This window comes from Bufo gargarizans, chromosome 6, assembly GCF_014858855.1.
Source record: "Bufo gargarizans isolate SCDJY-AF-19 chromosome 6, ASM1485885v1, whole genome shotgun sequence".
Taxonomy (NCBI): domain Eukaryota; kingdom Metazoa; phylum Chordata; class Amphibia; order Anura; family Bufonidae; genus Bufo; species Bufo gargarizans.
In genome coordinates, this window is record NC_058085.1 from 332,718,141 (window position 1) to 332,743,843 (window position 25,703).

At 44.1% G+C, this 25,703-nt stretch overlaps 1 protein-coding gene across 1 annotated transcript in view; it reads right to left on the minus strand.

The window, feature by feature from the left end:
• The window catches only part of INPP5A (inositol polyphosphate-5-phosphatase A), a 448,685-nt gene that overhangs the window by 196,199 nt on the left and 226,783 nt on the right, over window positions 1–25,703 (minus strand). The window contains exons 5-6 of the mRNA XM_044296965.1: window positions 14,330–14,393; window positions 6,527–6,630 (exon numbers count right to left, since the gene is read on the minus strand). Coding sequence (XP_044152900.1) covers window positions 6,527–6,630; window positions 14,330–14,393 — 168 coding nt within the window. The remainder of the gene's footprint in view (window positions 1–6,526; window positions 6,631–14,329; window positions 14,394–25,703) is intronic.

The following is a 25,703-nucleotide window of genomic DNA, read 5'->3' on the forward strand; positions in this document are numbered from 1 at the left end:
ATACTGGAGTGCAGGTGTCCACAGGGGTTAAGTATACAGGTGCATCTCAATAAATTAGAATATCATTGAAAACTTAATTTAATTCAGTAATTCAAGTAAAAAAGGTAAAATCGTATCATATCGATTCATTACACGCACAGTTATCTATTTCAAGCTTTTATTTCTTTTAATGTTTATGATTAGAGATGAGCAAAGTCTAGTAAAATTCGATTTGGCTGCTTTGCCAAATTTTAAAAAAAAAATTGCCTCATGATTAATTACTTTTTCACAAAGCGAATTTCTTTGTAAGTAGTGGGTGCAATGACTATGCGCGCCAATTGCATCCCCCCCCCCCCCCCAATCATTGTATCCTTCAGTTGCCAAGTTCATGGCTGATAGCAGCATCTGACATATTAGTGTAAAAAATATAAAAATAAAAAAATCATACTTCTCTGATTAATTTGCTCGTGACAGGCCGGCCGCCATCTTGCTTGAAGGTCTGGAGTGAAATCTCGCGTGGCCCGTGGTGACGTCATATCACAGCGCATGGGATTTCAGCTGAGATCTTCAAGTACGATGGTGGCGGCCGGCCCGTTGCGAGCAAATGGAAGTATGATTTATTATTATTTTTTATTTTACACTGTAATATCAATGTCAGATGCCGCAATCCGCTATGAACGCGACATCTGTTTTTTTACACTTTAAAGGGATTCTGTCACCAGGTTTCACCCCCTCCAGATAAAAATATGGTTATGTTCAGGGAGCTTTAACCATTCCTAATGTGATCTTATAAATGTAATCTGTAGGCTCATTTTGCTAAAAATACTCTATTACTAACCTGTCAGTCATAAAAATAAGGTGCCCAAGGGGATGTAAATGGCTCCAAGCTGCCGCCCTCACCTGCTGCCGTTCGTGCCCAGCGCCGCCTCATAATCTTCTGTGACACCTCCAGCTCTCCCTCTGTAACATGCTGTGAAAGCCTCTTGCTCGCTCTCTCTCCCCCCTCCTCCCTCTGTAACATGCTGTGAAAGCCTCCTGCTCTCCCTTCCTCCCCCTTCCTCCTGCTGCTTAACATTGCGATGTTACAGAGGGAGGAGGGATGAGGGAGGAGGGATGAGGGAGGAGGGATGAGGGAGGAGGGATGAGGGAGGAGGGATGAGGGAGGAGGGATGAGGGAGGAGGGATGAGGGAGGAGGGATGAGGGAGGAGGGATGAGGGAGGAGGGAGGAGGGAGGAGGGAGGAGGGAGGAGGGAGGAGGAGGGAGGAGGGAGGAGGGAGGAGGGAGGAGGAGGGGGGAGGGGGAGAGAGCAGGAGGCTTTCACAGCATGTTACAGAGGGAGAGCTGGAGGCGTCACAGAAGATTGAGGCGGCGCTGGGCACGAACGGCAGCAGGTGAGGGCGGCAGCTTGGAGCCATTTACATCCCCTTGGGCACCTTATTTTTATGACTGACAGGTTAGTAATAGCGTATTTTTAGCAAAATGAGCCTACAGATTACATTTATAAGACCACATTAGGAATGGTTAAAGCTCCCTGAACATAACCATATTTTTATCTAGAGGGGGTGAAACCTGGTGACAGAATCCCTTTAAGGTTAAATCGATTTTCTACCGCAAATCACAAGGAAATTATCCTATGATTTGCTAATCACTATTGATGATTATGGGTTACAGCTAATGAAAACCCAAAAGTCAGTATCTCAGAAAATTAGAATAGTTCAATATTGTAGACTCATGGTGTCACACTCTAATCAGCTAATCAACAAACACCTGCAAAGGTTTCCTAAGCCATTAAATGGTCCCTCATTCTGGTTTAGTAGGCTACACCAATCATGGGGAAGACTGCCGACTTGACAGTTGTCCAGAAGACCGTTATTGACAGTCTGAATTGCCACAAAAGGGTCATTGCTAAAGAAGCTGGCTGTTCACAGAGTAATGTATCCACGCATATTAATGGACAGTTGAGTCGAAGAAACAAGTGTGGTAGAAAAAGTGCACAAGGAACAGGGATAATCACAGCCTTTAAAGGATTGTCAAGAAAAGGCTATTCAATAATTTGGTGGAGATTCATAAGGAGTGGCCTGTGGCTGGAGGCAGTACTTCAAGAACCACCACACACAAATATATCCAGGACATAAGCTACAAAAAATGCCACCATTATAGTGGAAAGACTTCAACAGTTATGGCACGGCCTATACCAGCCCCTTTTGTGAAAACTTTCTGGGAATTCTGCCCAAAATATGGTGGGAAAAAACACAATCACTTTATGTTTTCAACATGCAAAGTAATTATGTTGCCAACCAGGATTAATATATAATATGCAAAGAAGTATATCCCAGAGGGAAAAAAAAATAAAAAAATCTCTTTCTAGCGCCACCTTTCGGAAGTGGCTCCCTATGAGTCAAGGTCCAACTTTTTAACAAGCCTTGGAACACAATAAGGGAAAATAGCCAAGCCATATATCCATCTGCAGACAGCTGTTTCTGGGTGTTTACCTCTCATCAGTACAGAGTAGAATTCGGGCTGGCTGGAGTGAGATGCCTTGGATGCAGCTTAGGGGTATGGAGACTTTGTGGCAATACTCCATGGGAAAATAATATTCAAAGTATATCTCTGGCAGATAGGTCTTTGCATATTATTTTCCCATGGAGCATTGCATACACAGCTGGTCTCCTTAAGGTGAGCCAGTACCTCCCCGAGAGGTATTTATGTAAGATAAGAATGTTTTCCAGCAGTCTGAACAATCTGTCAACCAAATTTAATGAGACTCTCTCTACTGAGCCAAGCCTATCTCTGGCTGCTGTATGTAGCTTCCTGCCTCAGTCTCCCAAGACAGACGAGGGAGAAGCACAAAGAGCTGCTAACTGATAGCTCCTGCCAGAAGACATGGCGCTAGATACTCCATGCCTTCAACACTGGATGGACTCACTCAGCCAAGGAGTATATAAAGAGCAGAAAGCAAAACTAAACATTGGTATGAATCTGAGGAAGGGCCTGTCTGGCCACGAAATGCATAATTCCTTAACCGATAAAATAATAAAATACATACTTACCGATGTTCTGCTGAAGTCTTGTCAAACCGATAAGAGCAGCGTGCCGGTTGTCGTCTCCTCTTCACAAAAATAGGTTGGTCGCTAGCGCTGATTTTCTATTCGTTCTCATGTAAAAAAATAGACTGAACAAAAATATAAACGCAACACTTTCGGTTTTGCTTCCATTTTGCATGATCTGAACTCAAAGATCTGAAACATTTTCTATATACACAAAAGACCCATTACTCTCAAATATTGTTCACAAATCTGTCAAAATCTGTGTTAGTGAGCACTTCTTTGCCGAGATAATCCATCCCACCTCACAGGTGTGGCATATCAAGGTGCTGATTAGACAGCATGAATATTACACAGGTGTGCCTTAGACTGCCCACAATAGAAGGGCACTCTGAAATGTGCACAGTTTTGCCTTACTGGGGGAGGGGGAACCAGTCAGTATCTGGTGTGGCCACCATTTGCCTCACTCAATGCAACACATCTCCGTCACATAGAGTTGATCAGGTGGTTGATTGTGGCCTGTGGAATGATGGTCCACTCCTCTTCCATAGCTGTGCGAGGTTGCAGAATATTGGCAGGAACTGGAACACGCTGTCATATACGCCGATCCAGAGCATCCCAAACATGCTCAATGGGTGACATATCTGGTGAGTATGCTGGCCATGCAAGAACTGGGATGTTTTCCGCTTCCAGGAATTGTGTACAGATCCTTGCAATATGGGGCCGTGCATTATCATGCTGCAACATGAGGTGATGGTTGTGGGTGAATGGCACAACAATGGGCCTCAGGATCTCGTCACGGTATCTCTGTGCATTCAAAATGCCATCAATAAAATGCACCTGTGTTCGTTGTCCAAAACATACGCCTGCCCAAACCATAACCCCACCGCCACCATGGGCCACTCGATCCACAACGTTGACATCAGCAAACCGCTCACCCACACAACGCCACACACGCTGTCTGCCATCTGCCCTGAACAGTGAAAACCGGGGCTCATCCATGAACAGAACGCCTCTCCAACATGCCAGACGCCATCGAATGTGAGCATTTGCCCACTCAAGTCGGTTACGACGACGAACTGCAGTCCCCGATGAGGACGACGAGCATGCAGATGAGCTTCCCTGAGACAGTTTGACAGTTTGTGCAAAAATTCTTTGGTTATGCAAACTGATTGTTGCTGCAGCTGTCCAGGTGGCTGGTCACAGATTATCATGGAGGTGAACATGCTGGATGTGGAGGTCCTGGGCTGGTGTGGTTACACCTGGTCTGCGGTTGTGAGGCCGGTTGGATGTACTACCAAATTCTCTGAAACACCTTTGGAGACGGCTTATGGTAGAGGAATGAATATTCATTTCACGGGCAACAGCTCTGGTAGACATTCCTGCAGTCAGCATGCCAATTATAACGCTCCTTCAAATGTTGCGACATCTGTGGCATTGTGCTGTGTGATCAAACTGCACATTTCAGAGTGGCCCTTTAGTGGGCAGTCTACGGCACACCTGTGCAATATTCATGCTGTCTAATCAGCACCTTGAAAATACCACACCTGTGAGGTGGGATGGATTAACTCAGCTAAGGAGAAGTGCTCACTAACACAGATTTAGACAGATTTGTGAACAATATTTGAGAGTAATCGGTTTTTTGTGTATGTAAAAAATGGTTTAGATCTTTGAGTTCACCTCATGCAAAATGGGAGCAAAATAGAAAGTGTTGTGTTTATATTTTTGTTCAGTGTCAAGGCAAGTTCTCCAGAGTGGGGCTGACATCGATAGTGTTTCTTTTTGGTAGAAGCCCTTTAAATTGATCACAGGACAAAGGTTCCTCTTGCTCATTTATTGATATGTCAATGAATGCAGCTATAACACTTTAGGGGCTGTTCACATTAAAGGGTCACCAACTTTTTGATGTCGGAGACATATCAAAGGTGTAGATCGGTGGGCGTCTGGGCGCTAACACCCCCACGATCCCTAGAACAAGGGGAGAGAAGCATACGCATAGTGTGCTGCCTCCTGGCTGCATGAGATGGGCTCTATAGAAGTCTACAGGCCAGTCTCGATTACATCCTCAGCAGCCAGAAGACAGAGTGCGGTACGGTTCTCTCCTCTCTTTTCTAGGGATCGGTGAAGGTCTCAGCACTCAGATACTGTCCTGTACCTTCAAGATACTCTGTCCACAAGCTGCGATTTTACACAAAAAAAAAAAAAAGTTGGTCGAGCGGCAATTCCTCCTTCACTGCCCTTCCTCACAGCCATAAACATTTGGCTTGGCCAAATATGCATGTATTCTTAACAGGAAGAGGAGGACAAGCTCCTGCCAGAGACCTCTGAAATCTATGGGTGCCCTTACACCTTCAGTTGCCATTCTATGAACGCTTGATATCGTCGGGCTCCCCAGACACATCAAATTGTCAGCCGCCCTGCCGAAAATGGAATGTCTGGCCAACAATACACTAACGAGTATGGGGGCCTTAACATTCCTGATCCTTATTTATACAGATACCTGCTGTTAATGAAGAATAGAGAGGAACCCATACACAATAGTCAATGGGTCCGAGTGAAATCAGCAAGTTTGGGTGATGTTCATTTAAAGTGTATGACCACCATTACAAACATCCTACAGGAATATCGTATTTTTCGGACTAATAGACACATTTTTTTCGTCTCACTCTTGTGCTGCCATTTTCTGGTGCATCAAATAGTCTGCATGCTGGCATTAGAAGCCAGAGACTGTGAGCTCTGCTTCTAACTGACAGGTCCTGGCAGTGCAGAAGTGAGGACACAGCATGTACTATGCTGGGTGTACATAATGTGTGTGTGATCTGCTCACTGAACTGTCACATCTTACACACACAAAAGTGTGACTGCTCAGTGTGCAAATAACGCACACATTGGTACACTACAGAGTAAATGGATGCAGTAACGTCAGATCCATCCCAGTAACGTCAGAATCCTACTACTGCTTTTGACTGGGTAAGCTCAGGCAGCAAGACTGTCCCTAATAATGATGGGGCATTGCAGCTGGCATTGTCAGGGGGGACTGCAGCTGCCATTGTCAGGAGGCACTGCATCTGGCATTGTCAGGGGGCACTGGCTTTTGTACCGAGTCTGTACCATATAAAATGTATATTAAAAATTGTATTCTCTACTCTTATTGCTTCTAATTGTGGTTGCGTCTTATAGTCTGAAAATTATGGTATCTTATCTTCTGAATGGATGCAGATAGACTTTTTTCTAAAGAAAAGCAGTTAATTTTATTTTCAGAAGTGTCATGGCCAACTACGATTTTTCTGGCGGCTTGCTGATAGAAAGGACACTGTTATGCTCCTGCAAATTGGGAAGGGGGGGAGAGAATCAAACCAGTTTACCGGGGCAGGTGCGAAGCATGTCTATAAAGTCCAAGTTACTGATCTGATTGTTGGTAAAGGCATACAGCAATGGTACACACATTTCTAATACCAGAATGTAGATGGGATGTCCAGTTCTAACCAGTATAATACAAACCTCTGGGAAAAATTCTTGAGGGAATTTCTCTTTCTCCAGCATTGGAGTGCTTTCTAACGTGTCCGAGTAGATCTCTTTGCCTGTGACTTTTCTGTATTTTTTTGCTGAGGAGAAAAGAAATAAAAGGTTCTATTCAACATTGCCACATTAAAGGGTTTGTAATGCTGAACACTGTTAAGTACTAAGAGCAGCCTCGTGTTTAAGATATGTCCTCAGAATGAATAAGAAATTCAGCTCATGCGGTTCACATCATTGTGCACTAGATATGCTTATTCATAAAGTGGACAGAACCAAGGTGGTCAAGCATGCTCTCGTGCCATCAGCAATAAGTTCACTGCAATAGCTCCTATGTCCTCCACCTAATGTAATAGGATTGGAGAAACAAGACTGAAAAATGCCCCAATTTACAATAATGAAAAAAATACAAAATAAAAAAAAAACATATGTAAAGGAGTTATCCCATGATTAATGTAAAAAAAAAGAAAATCAGACATCATATAGAACATGACTCTAATAAAGCTAGAACCAGCCCTGTACCTCAAATGGATCCAGAGATCTCCCCGTTTATGGCTCTGCTAGTTTTATTTCAATTTGTCAGCTCAGGGGGTGTGTCCAAAAAAACATGGCGGAATTGCAAGTTTTTTTTTTTCCCCCAATACCCCGCCGACAAATATTTTTTCCCCGTTTTTCATTACGAGATATGACAATTCAATGGCACCAATAAAAATAGAATTTGTCCTGCAAGAAATAAGCCCTCATATAGCGATGTGAAAATAAAATTTAAAAAGTTATGGCTCTTTGAAGGAATCAAAATTGTCTGTGTCCTTAAGAAGTTAAAGGCTATGGACAAATTTGAGGCATTTTTTTTTATTACATTTTACTCATTTTTGGGCTAAACAATTTTTTTTTATTGGTCTATTAAAAATGTTCAGCTGTTTGAGATACAAGAGTTAAAATAAGTGTTTGCAAACTGTCACTCTTTTCTTTGAATCTTGTCATCTGACGGCTCACATGCAGTTCTTATCTCCTGACATTCTTAACACTCATTATAGCTCAATTCTTATCAAACTGACAATATGACTTAAATAAGTGTTTATGAGGTCAATAAATCAGAGATGAGAGCTACACATGAGCTGTCAAATGGTGGGATTCAAAGAAAACACAAAGCGACAGCTTGCAAACCAAATAATTTTTAACTTTTACCAGAAACGGCTGAACATTTTTAATAAAGACCAGTTGAAAAGAATAGTCAAATAAGTAAAATCCAATCATAAAAATGCCCCTGTAGGTGTATGTAGCCTTTAAGTAATACATTTTCATTTTACGCTTTACTTTTTAAATAAATAAAAAATACAAGAGAACGTGAATTACTAGCCATTTCTAAATCAAAAATACTTTTCTGAACAAAAGTTCTTCCAGCCCGTGGAGCGAAGAAACATCGTTGGGAACAAAAGTTTAATTATACAAAATTTATTCTCATTTCAATTTGTTTTATGGCACTTGCTAAATATGTCCTATATACATCAATCTCATTCACTGTCTCCTTGATTAAGAACATCAACTTTTTATGCTTCAGGCCCATTAAACTATTTAAAGGTGGAAGAGGGGACACTGTGGTCAGACTCTCCTCATTAAAAGTCATGCGCCGTTCTGGTGAAAAATCATGGAGCGTTGTTGCCCAGAAATACAATAAAATGTTAATGGTTTTTTAATACTGTTATCTAATTTTATTTCGTTCAGCATTATAGATGATGGAGGCTTCTGGCACGAAAAAAAAATGATTGATGACTGTAAAAGTTTCAAATGCAATGTCTACAGAAATGCCACTCAAATATCTCTTACAGTGGTGAGACCCTATACCCTCAATTATAAGAACAGAGGTAATTTGGCTTTCGACCGGTGCAAAAAAAATATAAAAAATACATTAATGAAACGGTATAAATCGAGCCAATTAGTTCATTTCACAGTTATTGCCACTTCATGACGTTTCAAATTAATGTGATGTAAAGGGCCGATTAATGTGGTCTGGCCCGACCATTTACAATGGGATGAGTTGAAGAAATGAGCAAGTCATAAATTACATAGGTGACTAATCTGGAAAATAACCAATTTTCTTTCTCTCTCTCTCTTTTTTTAAGATATAATCTTGAAGAAAAGTCAACCAGGGTTTCAGAAATCAGCCATAATATTCCAGTGAATTGCATATATAGCAGATAATCCCATGGTCCAGGAAAGGCCAACCTGTGGCTCTCCTGCTGTTGTAAAACTACAACTCTCACCATGGCCTGGTGTAGGCCGATGGCTGTAAAGGAGTTGTAGTTTTGCAACAGCTGGAGAGCCTCAGGTTGGCCATCCCTGCCTTAGTCTAATGAAGACTATCCCAACCTGCTCCTTTCTTTTGGAAGGTGAAGAACTACGAGGTAAAGGCCCCCATAAACCATTAGCTAAATGAAGGTTAATTTTTTTTTTCACATCGCCATATTCTGACTCATTCATATATAGATATATAGATATATATATATTAATTATAGTGCCTTGCAAAAGCATTTGACCTTGACTATTTTCGTATTTTGGTGCCTCACAACCTGGAATTAACATGGATTGGTTGAGGATTTGCATCATTTAATTTACAGAACATGCCTGCAACTTTAAAATATTTTTATTTATTTTTTTGTGGAGCAAACAAATAGGACAAAATAACAGAAAAAGTAAATGTGTATAACTATTCACCCCCCTAAAGTCAATACTTTGTAGAGCCACCTTTTGCGGCAATCACAGCTTCAAGTCGCTTTGGATAAGTCTCTATGAGCTTGCCACATCTTATCACTGGGATTTCTGCCCATTCCTCCTTGCAAAACTGCTCCAGCTCCTTCAGGTTGGATAATTTGCGCTTGTGAACATCAATTTTTAAGTCTGACCGAAGATTTTCTATTGGATTGAGATCTGGGCTGTGACTCGGCCATTCCAACACATTTACATGTTTCCCCTTAAACCACTCAAGTGTTGCTTTAGCCGAGTGTTGGGGTCATTGTCCTGCTGGAAGGTGAACCTCCGTCCTAGCCTCAAATCTAGTGGCGTACTGCCAATATAGGCAGACCACGCCGTTGCTATGGGGCCCGGAGCGCATGGAAGGCCCTGCCCCCTAAGCCTACTCTTCATAGTTAATTGAGGCGCTCAGACTGCCGTGGCCCGCCCACTTGTGTTATTCCCACCCCCACCGACTCCGCTTGGTTCACGCGCCCGCTCCCTTTCTGACCTGGCTACAAGCTCCAGCTGCGGACTCCCGGCGTCTGCTGCATTTCACACTGGCCAATCAGCATTTAGCAGCGCAATGATCCTGCTGCTGATTGGCCAGTGTATCGCAGCAGGAGCAGGCTCAACAATCACAAACAGAGTGCGCTCGTAGTTGTCCTCCGCTCTGCGCTTACGCGCTGCCCGCCATCTGTCTATCAGCCAGTGAGTGCAGCCTCCCCGACAGACTGAGGGACCGCTCCATAGTGTGCCTGCCACAGTAAGAAGACAGCAGTCAGACTTAATAAAAAGTTAAAGTTCATGTATGGTTGGATGGGTATTCTTGATGGGGGGAGGGCAGCAGCAAGCAGTGTTTTTTTTGTTTATTTTTTTTTGGGGGGGGGGGCCTGTAGGATCATAGAGGACTCAGGAGGACAGTGTGGTTTCCTCCTAATCTTCCCCCTTCCCCCGTGGGGAGCACACAGTCCCCCTGAGTCCTCTATAAGCCCACTGGGTCCCCCCTCCCCAGCACAAAAGTCACATTGCAGGGGGGAATATGATTGGTGGCTATGTGCACACTGTGCTATCTAACCCCTATAATGCCCCCCAAAATGCCAGGGCACTGTATTTACCTCATTCCCCGACACCCACATTGTTCCTGATGCCCGCACAGCCGCCACTGCCTTCCTCCCGTCACGCAGATGAAAACATCCAGCGACATGGGGGAAGGCAGTCAATAGCAGGCCACAATGGGAACAAGCCTCCCTAGTATTGTGGGTGACGCTAGGGAGGCTAATTTCCGACACGGCCTGCTATTGGCTGCACCCCCCCACTGGGCATAAGTATTATCTGTATGCGGTGCCTGGGAATTTGGGGGGGCATAATAGGGGTTAGATAGCCCCTTTAACCCTTAGGATACTGGAGGTTTTTTTTTCTTTCGCTTTTGCATTTTCTTTTTTCTCCCTTCAGCCATAACTTTTTTTATTTTTCCATTCACATAGATATATGAGGGCTTTATTTTTGCGGGAGAAGTTGTACTTTTATATGACATACAATGTTAGTGGGAAGCGGGCAAAAAAATGTCCAAATGGGGTGGAAAAAAAATAATTCTCCACCGTTTTATGGATTTTGTTCCTACAGTGTTCTCTTTGCGTCAAAACTGACCTGTGCCCTTCATTCTCTGAGTCAGTACGATTACAATGATACCACATATGTATAGTTTTTTTTTATGTGTAAATAGTGTAAAAATACATTAAAACTTAAAAAAAATGTTTATTTACATCACCATATTCTGACCCCCATAAGTTTTTTAATAGTTATATCTACTGATCTGTGTGGGGGCTAATTTTTTGCGGGATGAACTGTAGTTTTTATTAATTCCATTTTGGAATGTGTGTGACTTTTTATCACATTTTTGGGGGTTAGAAAAAATGGCGCTGGTAGCAAAGGGGTTAAGATGTGGGGGATGGGCTATGTCAGGCTTTAGCACAGTGAACACAGGCACTCGTTCAGCTGTGCTCGCATACATATCGCACTCTGTGTCCACTGTCCTGTGCCCACTCTGCAAAAGTTCACATAGCCCATTATGCCCGGCTTTACCAAAGCAGACAGGCAGGAGCAGTGATGTGTGCTGTACATCGCTCACTGCAGCCCCAGTAAAATCCTTACTCCCATACAGCACTGTCATATTAGCGGTGTATGAGAGTTAATAAACGGTTTCAGTAGGTCAGGTATACATTTCTTTATTGGCAAATGGGGGTGTGGTGGGGTGGAACCAGGGCAGTGGGCGGGGTTAGGGGGCCCAAGTCAGATTCTTGCTATGGGGCCCAATGATTTCTATGTACGCCCCTGCTCAAATCACAGGTTTTGCTCAAGAGTATCCATGTATTTAGCACCGTCCATCTTTCCCTCCACTCTGAGCAGTTTCCCAGTCCCGGCTGCCGAAAAACATCCCCACAGCATGATGCTGCCACCACCATGTTTCACTGTGAGGATGGTGTTTTTTGGGTGATGTGATGTGTTGGGTTTGCGCCAGACATAGCGTTTTCTTTGATGGCCAAAAAATTCAATTTTAGTCTCATCAGACCAGAGCACCTTCCTCCATACATTTTGGGAGTCTCCCACATGCCTTTTCGCAACTCACAACGTGCCTTATTGTTTTTAGCTGAAAGTAATGGCTTTCTTCTGGCCACTCTGCCATAAAGCCCAACTCTATGGAGTGTACGGCTTAGTGTTGTCCTATGTACAGATACTCCAGTCTCTGCTGTGGAACTCTGCAGCTCCTGTAGTGTTACTTTAGAGGTCTCTGTGCTGCCTCTCGGATTAATGCCCTCCTTGCCCGGTCCGTGAGTTTTGGTGGGCAGCCGTCTCTTGGTTTGCTGTTGTGCTATGTTCTTTCGATTTGGTTATAATATATTTGATGGTGCTCCTGGGGATCATCAAATATTTAAATATTTTTTATAACCTAACCCTGACTTGTACTTCTCAACAACATTGTCTCTTAGGCCTCCTGCACACGACCGTTGTGTGCACCCGTGGCCGTTGTGCCGTTTTCCGTTTTTTTTGCGGACCCATTGACTTTCAATGGGTCCGTGGAAAAATCGGAAACTGCACCGTTTGGCAGCCGCATCCGTGAGCCGTGTTTCCTGGCCGTGAAAAAAATATGACCTGTCCTATTTTTTTCACGGCCAACGGTTCACGGGCCCATTCAAGTCAATGGGTCCGTGAAAATCACGGATGCACACAAGATTGTCATCCGTGTCCGTGATCCGTGTCCGTGATCCGTGTCCGTTTTTTCCTATCATTTCAATGGCAAACTTGACTTAGATTTTTTTTTCATTTTTCATGTCCGTGGATCCTCCAAAAATCACGGAAGACCCACGGAAGAAAAAACGGGCACGGATCACGGACCTACGGACCCCGTTTTTGCGGACCGTGTAAAAAAACGTTCGTGTGCAGGAGTCCTCACTTGTTTGGAGAGTTCCTTGGTCTTCCAGGCAGTGTTTGGTCAGTGATGCCTCTTGCTTAGGTGTTGCAGCCTCTGGGGCCTTTCAAAAAAGGTGTGTATATGTAATGACAGATCATGTGACTCAGATTGCACACAGGTGACATCATTTCACTAATTATGTGACTTCTGAAGGTAATTGGTTGCAGCAGAACATTTTATGGGCTTCCTAACAAAAGGGGTGAATAGATACGCACATGACAAATTTCTGTTTTCTATTTCTGAACAATAGTTTTATTGATATATTTTTCTCATTTCACTTCACTGACTTAGACTATTGTGTTCTGATCCATCACATAAAATTCAGATTCACAAAACATAGAAGTTAAGCCTACTGTGTGGAGGCTCATTTTTTGCAGGACGATCTGTAGTTTTTATTGATACCATTTTGGAGTTTGTGAGCTTTTATCCCTTTTTTGATAAATTAAGCGATGAAATAATATCGGCAATATTGATTATTTTTCTATTACGTCATTCACCCTATGGGATAAATATTTTTATATTTTAATAGTACCAGAGTTTTGGACGAAGCAATGCCCATGATGTTTACATTTTAATTTAAAAAAAAAAAATATTTTTAGCCCCTCTAGGAGGCTACAATATTGACTAGTTCGATTTCTTTTACCTTTTACTGTAGTTCCATAAAACTACAGTATAAGCTCAATTTTCAGTTGCTGCAGGCCAACATAGAAACTGCAGCTAACACGGTGGGTCTCTTCAGAGAGACTCAACGCATTAGAGCTAAGGATGGGCTTCCCCGATTGCTGCACGGGGGGAGCCGGTCTTAACCCGGAAGCACGCGCTTCCGGGTTTTTTGCCATTTAGATGGTGATCCCTACAAATCTATTATCTACTATTATGGAACACTGGTCTTTCTTAAAATAAATTGATTTTACAAACATCTTAATAATGGGCTCACACTTTTGCAGTTGACAATTTATTTTCTGATGCTCAGGGGCATAACTATAATTTATAGGGCCCCATAGCAAAATAAGATAGGGACCCCACCACCTAATGTAAGAAAATTACATCACATATCAGAAAAACACATTCTAGCAAAAAAGCCACAATACTGTTATTCCCCACAAAAAGGTACAAAGTTTATGCACCTGACTGCGTTCCCACCTCTCTGGGCCCTATAGCAAGTGCTATGGCTATAGCTACTCCTCTGCTGCTGCTTCCAATGGTTATGACTGAGCATAAGCATGGAGAGGCAGGGATGGAGATCAGCCTTAGTACCAGTAGCTCAAAAAAATCAATTAGAAGTATAATAAATTCACTTAAAGGGGTTGTCCGGATTCAGCTCTGAATCTGGACATATTCCCGTTTTCACCTAGGCAGGCCCTTTGATATAAACATCGGAGCAATTCATGCTCCAATGCTCTCCCTTGCCCTGCGCTGAATCGCGCAGGGCAAGGGTTTTTTCTGGAGATCAGGTGATGCACCGAGCTCTCCATGGGTAAGCTAGGCGGAGGCTTCCAGCTAGCAGTGAGCCCGGTAACGTCACTGGCAGTAATGGGCAGGCTTTAGCACTGCCCTAGCCTGTAAAATGTTTTAGTGCGGCTTACCTTTGAAATCATACTGATACACATTCTTCAAAGACTCATGAAGAAAGTAAAAGCTTCCAAGTGCCTAGAAAAAAAACAAAAAACATCAGTTAACCTACAGCAAAATCCCAGGGAAAATGAAATCTTTCACAAAAAATGAATGGGCTGTTGGTGTAATGCACAGGTATAGAGGACTTCCAGAGTAATAGACGCTCCGGCTGACAGAAAAAGGGTGTGAAAAAAAGAACTTCCACAATTAAATATAATGCAACATTTCACACTGTGTTTCCTAAAACCGAAATCCCATTTAAAGGGAACATGTTAAGGCAAATTATGTCCCTAAAGCACCACCAGAGCTGCTTAGGAACCCAGCCAGCGTGACTCTTCAGGCGGCAGCACCGCCTCTGTGACTCCTCACTGGTAATTTGCATACAGATCATGCCGTCTTCAAATGTTTCTTTTGAGATAATTTAGGTATAGCAACATGTTCAGAAAACTTCAGGCTGACAGAAGTCTTTGGTGGTGCTCGAGATGTTATTTTGCCTCATTACATTTCTTTTTAAACATTTGATAGATTTTTTTTAACGACTTATTATTACACAGTATTTCTAAGCAAAAACTTAACTAAACTATTACTTAAAAAAAGATTTAGATTAAAGGATTTATCCCATAAAAATTGTAACAAAAAGGGGAGATTATGACATTTATATTTATTGCTATGCATAATTATTAGATTTTTACTTGTATGCGCTAATAAACACCTAGACCTAGACATTACCCCATAGACTGGCAAGTATAATATCTACAGTTTTTTTTACTTCTTTTCTTTTTACTGAAGCAGTGACAGATGCCCGGCTGGCAGAGAGTGGTCTTGGCTCAGTGGCTCCTGCATAATTTATGACAAGCTGCACATCCTAAAATTAAACATTTGCTGATTTGTCAAAAGCACCTACATGAGGTCCTACCAATCTCCTTGACATACAAGCTAATCGAAGGAAACATACTGGTATATTTTAATTAATGGGAATATTTGATGGCGACCTGGGCAACTACCTTTATTTTTCCTGTTCATAATTTTTTTTTAATTGAGTTTAAGTAGTGTTATACATAGGTGGTGGACAATCCCCCAGAGAACATAGGATACACACAGCCTAGGTGGGAACCTAAAGTAGGTTCCTGAAGAAAAGCAATTATTGAGGACAACAATGCTTATAAAACAATTATGATAGATCACCATTATATACAGTCTCCGCACCTTACAATGAATTTCTGGAAAGTGTTTTATAATAATTATTGTGAACGCTTCCAAAAACATCTAGAGAGGAGGGTTGGAAGATTTCTAAGATGAGACAATGGGCACTCCTGTAGCTTAGAGAATAAGATGAAGGACCAACTCTGACTGGAGGAATACAAAATTGCAAGGTCTAAAAGAACATGGAGACCCATTATTTCCCTAAGGACTTCAAAAATGTCTTCCCACAATTTAGATCAGGGATCAGCAACCTTAGTCACTCCAGCTGCTGTGAAACTACAACTCCCAGCATGCAAACATGCTCGGCTGTTCTCACAACTCCCATAGAAGTGAATGGAGTAGTATCAGAACATCTGGAGTGCCGAAGGTTGCAGATCCCTGATTTATGTAAAAAATAAAATAAAAATTGGAGTGGATATATGGAAAAGGGAAATGGGTCAGGGAATGAGGAGAAGGGATAGGTAGAGCGCCAAAGGAGAACTTAAAATTAATGTTGAGACACTAACTCAGAATTTAGTAGTTGCAGTACGAGGCAGCTACCCACACGGGGACACTAGTAGTGTGCCACATGCAAGGAGACAAAAAACGATATAGGGAGGCGCCAATTGCACGTAACCAGTAATTAAGAAAGTAGATATATAAATATAGAGAATAAATAAAACTGCTCAAATTGCAGATATACCAGTACTTAAATATGGAAGCTGTATTAAGGCTGTATTAAAAATCAAGTTACGTCAAGGGACTTACTTCACCGGGGAGGAGGATGAACAGGATAAGCTCAAGACACCTGTCCGCCTTACCTCGCCCGCCGAGGTCGCCTGTAAGATGGATACACACCCCGTCCTCGCGATGAGAGTAAACTTGAGGACTTCAAACCAAGGATGCTTGTTTTATTCTTATTAAAAGCTCAACGGGTTTCGGGGATTACAGTTAGGTCCCCTTTATCAAGAGCATAAGCAAGATCTTATGATCCCTGATTTAGATACTACTGGGTAGATCCACTACATGGAAGCACAGGATGTGTCAAATATTTGATGACTGGGAGTACCACCTCTAGTGCTCGCACCTATCTCCAGAACAAGGTCCCATCTAACACATTTTAGGATGACAACACCTGCACGGTGGGGGTAAGTTACAGTGTGACATACACAAAAATTTGATTAAAGGATATTGGGAAATAATTTTACAAACCAACCAATGCCTTTAAGCTCCACTTGACGCTGGGCATCCTCATACAAGAAAATAGTTTTCCACCACAGATTGAAAGCTCGGCTAGACAATGCTGTATGTAGAATTCCAAATGATTCTTTCATTATAAAGTAGAACTATATAGATTTACTAGCCTTTTTCTTTCTTATAGCTGAAATATGTGTATCTGTGAGACCATATAAATGTCAAACATACCACCCCCTACACATATACCCTTGTCCTTCCCTCCTCTCTGACCCCTATACACAGGTAACATACAATGTCATTTTTGTCTGGTCTACATTTTCATACTCTGACATCTACTGGAAATTTCAAAATGCTTGCTATGTATACTGTATGTAACCATGTACAATTCCAGTTGTAACTTTCATTTTGTAATTTTAATTTTTTTTTGTTTACTATAAAAACTATGGTAAAAAAAAAAATATATAAAACAAACCCCACTTGTCCTCTAACAATCGTCTCCACTTCAGGCAGATCTTTATAAATGATTGGCCCTGTTTGGAGGCGACACGCGCTTGATGTATTAAACAGCCCATAATTGTGAGCATATTGCAAAAATAATCCGGCCACGTGGTTTCTCCGCTAATGACCACCAATGGGCTGGCATCCAAAACAGCAGACGCCTGAGTCCTTTTGTCAGGCATCTCCGGCATGTCATTAGTCATGTAACGAGAGCAATCGGTGGCTCTTTCTTTCCTCCCAAGGGTATTGACAATAGGCTACAATACACTATCAAAAACAGATCTCCTCCGACAAGCTCTCCAAATTTACTTCTCTGCCCAGAACAAACATTTAATGCATAACCGGGGGCAAAAAAGAGCGCGCTAATATGATAGTCTGAATATTAAAATAAATATATGTCAAAACGATGGCCCATAATGACACAGAAGCCGTAATTCATGCAGTCATAAAATCTATAATTAGCTAGAATGAATATCGAAAGTTAAAGTTCAACAGAACTTTTGAAATGTTTAACCCGCTCTATCAATACAGTTCAATGATTCCATTTGTTAATGGACATGCCATAGATGGAATATTAATCAGGTCGGGGCAGCGCTGACAGGAAGTCCTTATCTCTAACCAGTCCCTCCAACCCAAGTGTGTGTCAACAGGATTTCTGTCACATCTGACATTATTGATTGCATGTCTGTATTCTTCAGGAGGAAAAAAAAATAAAATAAAAAATATATATGGTTTACATATTTATAAAGCAGATTGTCAGAAACACCCATTATTTTCCCATTAGGAGAGATGAAGTCCATTATGAGACATTGGAAAACAGGCGGCAGGCAACAGATTTACATTTACAGCGTCCAAATGCTGCACGCAGCCAGTTCTTAGTGACTGTCAGACATCTCATTCCCATTAGACATAATTTATGTAGCAATTATCTGAAAACAAGAGGAGAGCGGGCAATATGTTTTCATCATTTCCGAGGAGGGCAAGGGAACAGTTGTTGTTGTCGTTTACGTTAGAAAGTCTTGGAAGGAAAGACGCAAGGAAATCATCGCATGAGCCTTTAAAATAATATACATAAAAGGGATTAAAAAAAATGTGATTTGATGATCGACTACAATTAATCAGCACATTTGCATTTTAACATAAAATTGTTATTACCTAGAAGGGGTTTTCCCACCATAGACATTTATGGCATATCCGCTGGAAATTACATAAATGATGGGTGGGGAGCTCCAGCTATTAGTAGACCATGGTGAGCAGCATAAACTAGTGACAGACACCGACTTCAGTGTTCTGCCAGTCGTGAGCCAATATTAAATGGTCGCCGATGACTACCAGTATAACCATTGCAGCCTTGGACTGGAAAGTCAAGGTCATTCATGAGTTCTTGCTCTCCCGGCCCACCTAAAAGGGCAGTTCTCTCCTAAGGAAAGAACTAAGGAGAGAGCTGGCAATCTTCAGGAGGTGGGCAGGGAGAGCTGGTGCTCATGAATAACTAGGACTCTTTGTAGTCGGGCGTGACTCTTTACCAAGCCTGGGCTGCCATGCTTATAGTGGTAATATTAGCTCATTGGTGACACTGTTGAAATTAACATATGCAACAAAGATGATGATAGGTTTCCTTGAAATCAATTTCTGTGCAACTTTGGTGACAGCCAGCATAGCCAACATTACTAGTCCGCAGGAGGTTGTTGGCTAAGTTACCTAGACTTAGTGCCAGTAGAGCTTTTCCCATAAATATTGCGTGTGTGTGTGGGGGGGCCTCATGAACACTGTTAGCATAGGGCCTACCTTCAGAATAACTCCCTGGATCAAGAAACTCTTCTCCAGAAATCTAATAGCTATAACTTGTAATATTACCACCCTCCAGAAATACATCCAGGCCCCTCGAACTCATAGTGAACTCGCCATCACCACCTCCTCAGGCAGAGAGCTCCATAGTCTCACTGCAGTTACCGTAAAGAATCCTCTTCTATGTTTGTGTACAAACCTTCTTTTCTCAGGGTCCTGTGTATAAATAGATGATGGGAGAGATCTCTGTACTGACCCCTGATATATTTATACAGAGTAATTAGATCTCCCCTCAGTCGTCTTTTATCTAAACTGAATAACCCTAATTTTGATAATCTTTCAGGGTACTGTAGTCCACACATTCCATTTATTACTTTCGTTGCCCTCCTCTGGACCCTCTCCAGCTCTGCTATGTTTGCCTTGTTCACAGGAGCCCAGAACTGTACACAGTACTCCATGTGTGGTCTGATTAGTGATTTGTAAAGTGGTAGGACTATGTTCTTATCACGGGTATCTATGCCCCTTTTGATGCAACCCATTATCTTATTGGCCTTAGCAGCAGCTGCCTGACACTGGTTTTTACTGCTTAGTTTGCTGTCCACTAAAAATCCTAGGTCCTTTTCCATGTCAGTGTTACCCAGTGTTTTACCATTTAGTATGTACGGGTGACTTGCATTATTCCTTCTCATGTGCATAACCTTACATTTGTCAGTGTTAAACCTCATCTGCCACTTATCTGCCCAAGCATCCAATCTATCCAGATTCCTCTGTAGTAGTATACTGCCCTCTTCCGTGTTAATAACTTTACACAGTTTAGTGTCATCTGCAAAAATTGATATTTTACTGTGCAAGCCTTCTACATTAATATATTGGAGAATAAGGCCCAATACTGACCCCTGTGGCACCCTACTAGTGACAGTGACCCAATCTGACCGTTAATAATAACCACCCTCTGTTTTCCATCACTGAGCCAGTTACTTACTCACATACACACATTTTCCTCCAGTCCAAGCTCCCCTAGTGGCAACTTCAAGCTACCTTTGCAGGTGATTTGTCTGCTCTGCAAGAAACTTGGTTTCCCATTTTAGGACAATTCCAGACAATCCTGGAAAATAGGAGAGTATGAAACACTGCTCGTTGTCCTGTCTAAATCGCCAACTAAACCAGAAGTACAGCAGGGTCTATAGACGTCTTAGGCTACTTTCACACTCGTGTTTGGTGCGGATCCGTCATGGATCTGCACAGACGGATCCGTTCAGATAATACAACAGTCTGCATCCGTTCAGAATGGATCTGTTTGTATTATCTTTGACATAGCCAAGACAAATCCGTCTTGAACACCACTGAAAATCAATGGAGGACGGATCCGTTTTATATTGTGTCAGAGAAAACAGATCCGTCCCCATTAACTCACATTGTGTGTCAGAACGGATCCGTTTGGCTCAGTTTCGTCCTGCTCTGCAAGCAGTATTTTGGTGTCCGTCTCCAAAGCGGAATGGAGACAGAACGGGGGCAAACTGATGCATTCTGAGCGGATCCTTTTCCAATCAGAATGCATTAGGGAAAAACTGATCCGTTTTGGACCGCTTGTGAGAGCCCTGAACGGATCTCACAAACGGAAATCCAAAACGCCAGTGTGAAAATAGCCTAAGATGGTGCTAGAAACAAAGAAAGGAAGCACAGCTAACCAAACACCAGAGATCAAATGGATAAAGAGGCTACATAAAATAAAATAAATGTAAAATGATACAAAGTAATATTATAAAACAATCAGCAAATAAAAGAAAGCTTGCTACATGACATCTCCCTTGTAAACATCATTCTATTTCCACTTATTGCCCATTCTAGTAATAGAGTCAGAACATATCTAAAAAGTACATATTAGTGAACTATACTTACCACGCACTTTATCAACTATCCATGAATGCAAAGCAAAAGCTTATTAGTCATTATAGGTGGAGAAACAGGTCCTGCACACAAATCAAGGGCTATTAGTATATACGTAATCACTTTTTATTTGCAAACAAATTAGGTGAGTAGCAATTTATCATTTCCCGAATTAGACTTATCAGTAAGTACATATCATTAAATGACTGTTGTGCTGTGCTTTGTGTGTTCGGTTCTGACACAGCGACATGCATAAGGTAGTAAAAGAGAAAGACCATATGTGGTCAATCCATTTCTTTAAGGTATTTTAGGTGGGACACAACACATGTGCAATATAGGTTACTAATGAAAGGAGTGGAGTGAGGAAATACAGGAATTGGACCTATCCCATAATCAATGCTCTGACAATGGTCAGCTGGAACAGGAGGGGTTGAGCTTATCTCTATTATTCATTTAGCTCTACTGAAAAGCTTTTCATCACTATGAATAACAAGGCGCAATAAAGATATAAATAACTGGTTATTGTTAACATAAAGTCAGCTCTGGATCACACCTTGGGATTAATTCTGAACATACACATGAGATCAACCTTGGATGAAATAGACCATTTCAACAATTTCAGCTGACCATTGTTTGAAAAAATTAGCTCGCAGTGGCCAATGGCAGACTTTTGTCTGCTGAAAATGTGGTAGTCATCCAGGCTGGAAGATGTCGGACAAAGTTTTGAGACCTCCACCGATTCTTGAAATGAAGGAACAGAAACCAAGTGCTGCTTGTCATGGTCTTACCTTCTTACTGTTCTCCTTCGTTTGACATGTGCTGGCGGCCATCTTGGTTTCTGGGTTTCTTGTAGCCTCCCACCCTGCGGCTTCTCCTTCCCACTGGGAGGAGCTGGATGCCTAGCTCATATATATAGGAGGTCTGTGGCTTCAGTTCCTTGCTTGGTCCTCCTGTGTTCACATGCTTCTAAGACTGCTGCTGCTTCTGGTTCCTGATCCTGGCCTCCTCTGACTACCCCGTTGGTTCCTGATCCTGGCTTCGTCTGACTACCCTGCTGGTTCCTGATCCAGGCTTCGTCTGACTACCCCGTTGGTTCCTGATCCTGGCTTCGTCTGACTACCCTGCTGGTTCCTGATCCAGGCTTCGTCTGACTACCCTTCTGGTTCCTGACCTGTCTACGTAGACCCTGCTTTGGTTTAGCCATCCGTTTGGACTTTTGCTTACAGCTTGCTTTTCAATAAAGCCTTCTTATTTCCACTTATCTCTTGTTGTACGTCTGGTTCATGGTTCCATGACATTAGGACCAAGCCATGAATTTTGACGGTACAGGGCCATCCTCGCTACCTACGCTGGTTGCCAGACTTGATCAGCAGGATCACCTGTTGGTTCGGTTCGCTGTGGCGTTGCAAACCCTGCTTGAACGCACGGCTCATTTCGCTTCCGTTGCCGATGGGTCGGTTGTCGCTCCTGGGCCCGCTCCTACTGCCGCTCCGGTTGTTGCGCCAGAGTCTACCCCGACACCTGTTGCTGCGCCTGCGGTGTCTCGGGGTATGACCGGTTCTGCCCCCCTTCCACAGCGCTTTGGGGGAGAGCCAACTCAGTGCCGAGGTTTCCTTAACCAGGTGGGCATTTATTTCGAGTTGCTGCCACATGCCTTTCCTACTGAGAGATCAAAGGTGGGCTTCTTGATCTCGCTGCTCTCGGGGACAAGGCCTTGGCCTGGGCCAGCCTTTATGGGAGAACAACAATCCGGTGGTTGCCGAGTTTTCCGGTTTTGTTGCTTCTCTTCGGAAGGTATTCGATGTGCCGGCTCGTGCTGCCTCTGCTGCGAAGCTCCTTATGTCCATCAGACAGGGTTCACGATCCGTAGCTGAATACGCCATTGAGTTTCGTACCCTGGCAGCAGAGGTGGGCTGGAATAATGAGGCTCTGGTCGCTGCTTTCTCTCATGGTCTCTCGGATGCCTTGAAGGATGAGGTTGCAGCTAAGGACCTACCGGTGGAGCTCGAGTCTCTTATTTCTTTCCTGATTTTGATTGACACCAGACTCAGGGAGAGACCTTCCTTTAAGGAGAGCCTGCGGAGGTCTTCTAACAGATTGGCGCCTACGTTTGCTGTCCCACCCGTGCCTCCCTCTCCTCCCACGCCTCCTGGGGATGACTTGTCTGGGGGTGAACCCATGCAGCTGGGGTTTGCTCGCCTGTCCGAGGGGGAGAGGGTACTCCGGAGACGCGAGGGCCGATGCATGTACTGTGGTCTCGGTGGGCATTTTCGGTTGGCATGTCCGAACCGTCCGGGAAAACGCTCGCACCTGAGATCCTGTCGGGGGCAGATCTTGGGTGGAGTCTCCTCGTCCCCGGTTTCCCGTGTTGACAAACCACTGATCACTGTTGTCCTCTCCTGGGTCGGGGGCTCGGTGACGACCCAGGCGTTGGTGGACTCTGGTGCTGGTGGTTTGTTCATTGATAGTGTGTTCGCTGCCGCCAATTCCATTCCTCTGCAGCCTCGAGGTTCCCCACTGGCTCTTGAGGCGATAGACGCCAGACCCCTTCTGCCGCCACACGTGACTCATGAGACCCTTCCAGTGGGGATAGCCATTGGTGCCGTTCACAGAGAGTCGGTCTGTTTCCAGGTGATTTCGTCTCCACACTACTCGGTGGTCTTGGGGTACCCCTGGCTCCAGAAGCATAATCCGACTTTCGATTGGAGATCGGCCGAGATCCTCTCGTGGTCACCGCAGTGTGGGGCTAGTTGCATCCATGGGCCTGTCAAGTTGCTGTGTACTTCCTCGGACTCTCTGTTGCCTCCTGAATACGAAGAGTACCGGGATGTATTCGATAAGGTGCGCGCGGTTGCCCTACCTCCGCACCGCCCATACGATTGTGCCATAGAGTTAAAATCTGGTACCGTTCCTCCTCGTGGCAAAGTCTATCCACTGTCGGTAGCGGAGAATGAGGCCATGGAGGAGTACGTGAGGGAGGCGCTTTCACGCGGACACATTCGCAAATCCTCGTCCCCGGCAGGGGCTGGATTTTTCTTTGTGAAAAAGAAGGGCGGTGAGTTGAGGCCTTGTATCGATTACAGGGGTCTCAATCGCATCACGATCAAGAACGCTTACCCGATACCCTTGATTTCCGAGCTGTTCGATCGCCTCAAAGGGGCCACGGTCTTTACCAAACTCGACCTGAGGGCGGCATATAACCTGGTAAGGATCAAGGCGGGCGATGAGTGGAAGACCGCGTTTAACACCAGGACCGGTCATTATGAATCCTTGGTTATGCCCTTTGGGTTGTGCAATGCGCCCGCAGTCTTCCAGGAATTCATCAACGATGTTTTCTGTGACCTGTTGCAGCAGTGTGTGGTGGTCTATTTGGAAGACATCTTGGTATATTCTGAATCCATGGAGGCCCACATTATGGATGTCAGACGAGTGTTGCAACGGTTACGAGAGAACAGGCTGTTCGGTAAGCTTGAGAAATGCGAATTTCACCGATCCCAGGTAACCTTCTTAGGTTACATCATTTCCGCTGAGGGGTTCTCAATGGATCCTGAGAAGGTTTCGGCTGTCTTACAGTGGCCCCAGCCCAGTGGTCTCCGTGCCCTGCAGCGCTTTTTGGGCTTCGCCAATTATTATCGGAAGTTCATCAGGGACTTTTCTATGCTAGCCAAGCCTCTCACGGATCTGACCAGGAAGGGCAGTAATTTCCAGGTCTGGCCGCTCGAGGCCATCCGAGCTTTTGAGGCTCTAAAGTCCGCCTTTGTGTCGGCTCCGATTCTGTCGCATCCCAACCCTGGGTTGCCCTTTGTCCTCGAGGTGGACGCGTCTGAGACGGGAGTAGGCGCCCTTCTGTCTCAGCGTAGAACACCCGAGGGTCCTCTGCTTCCTTGTGGGTTTTACTCCCGGAAACTGTCTTCCGCGGAGTGCAACTATCAGATTGGTGACAGGGAGTTATTGGCCATCGTGCAGGCCCTTAAAGAATGGAGGCACTTGCTCGAGGGTTCGGTGGTTCCGGTTCTCATCCTGACGGACCACAAGAATCTGACCTACCTTTCTGAGGCCAAGAGATTGACACCACGTCAGGCCAGATGGGCTCTGTTCTTGTCACGTTTTAATTACGTGGTCTCCTACCTACCCGGTTCCAAGAACATCAGAGCGGATGCCTTATCACGGCAGTACTCCGAGCTGTCCGGGGAGGAGTCGATTCCGACTTCGGTCATACCTCCGAATCAGATCCTGGCCGCCATTCGCACCAGCCTGACCTCTCCCCTGGGTGAGCAGATTTTGGCGGCTCAATCTGGTGCTCCCTCTGGGAGACCCAACGGCAGGTGTTTTGTGCCTGAGGAGTTGCGCACTCGGTTGTTGCGAACCTACCATAACTCCAAGGCCGCGGGGCATCCTGGAAAGAATCAGCTGTCCTGGGCTGTTTCACGTCTGTTCTGGTGGCCTTCTCTACGTTCCGACATCGCCGCATATGTAGCGGCATGCTCCGTTTGTGCCCAGAGTAAGTCCCCTCGGCACCTTCCGTTGGGCCTTTTGCAACCCATAGCCACCGGGGAGCGCCCATGGTCATACCTGGGGATGGATTTCATTGTGGACCTCCCTGCATCCCGAGGCCATACGGTCATTCTCATGATTGTGGATCGGTTTTCCAAAATGTGCCACTGTGTTCCTCTCAAGAAGTTACCCTCTGCACAAGAGTTGGCCACGATTTTCGCCAGGGAGGTCTTCCGGTTGCACGGTTTGCCCAAGGACATTGTGTCGGATCGGGGGAGTCAGTTTGTGTCCAGGTTCTGG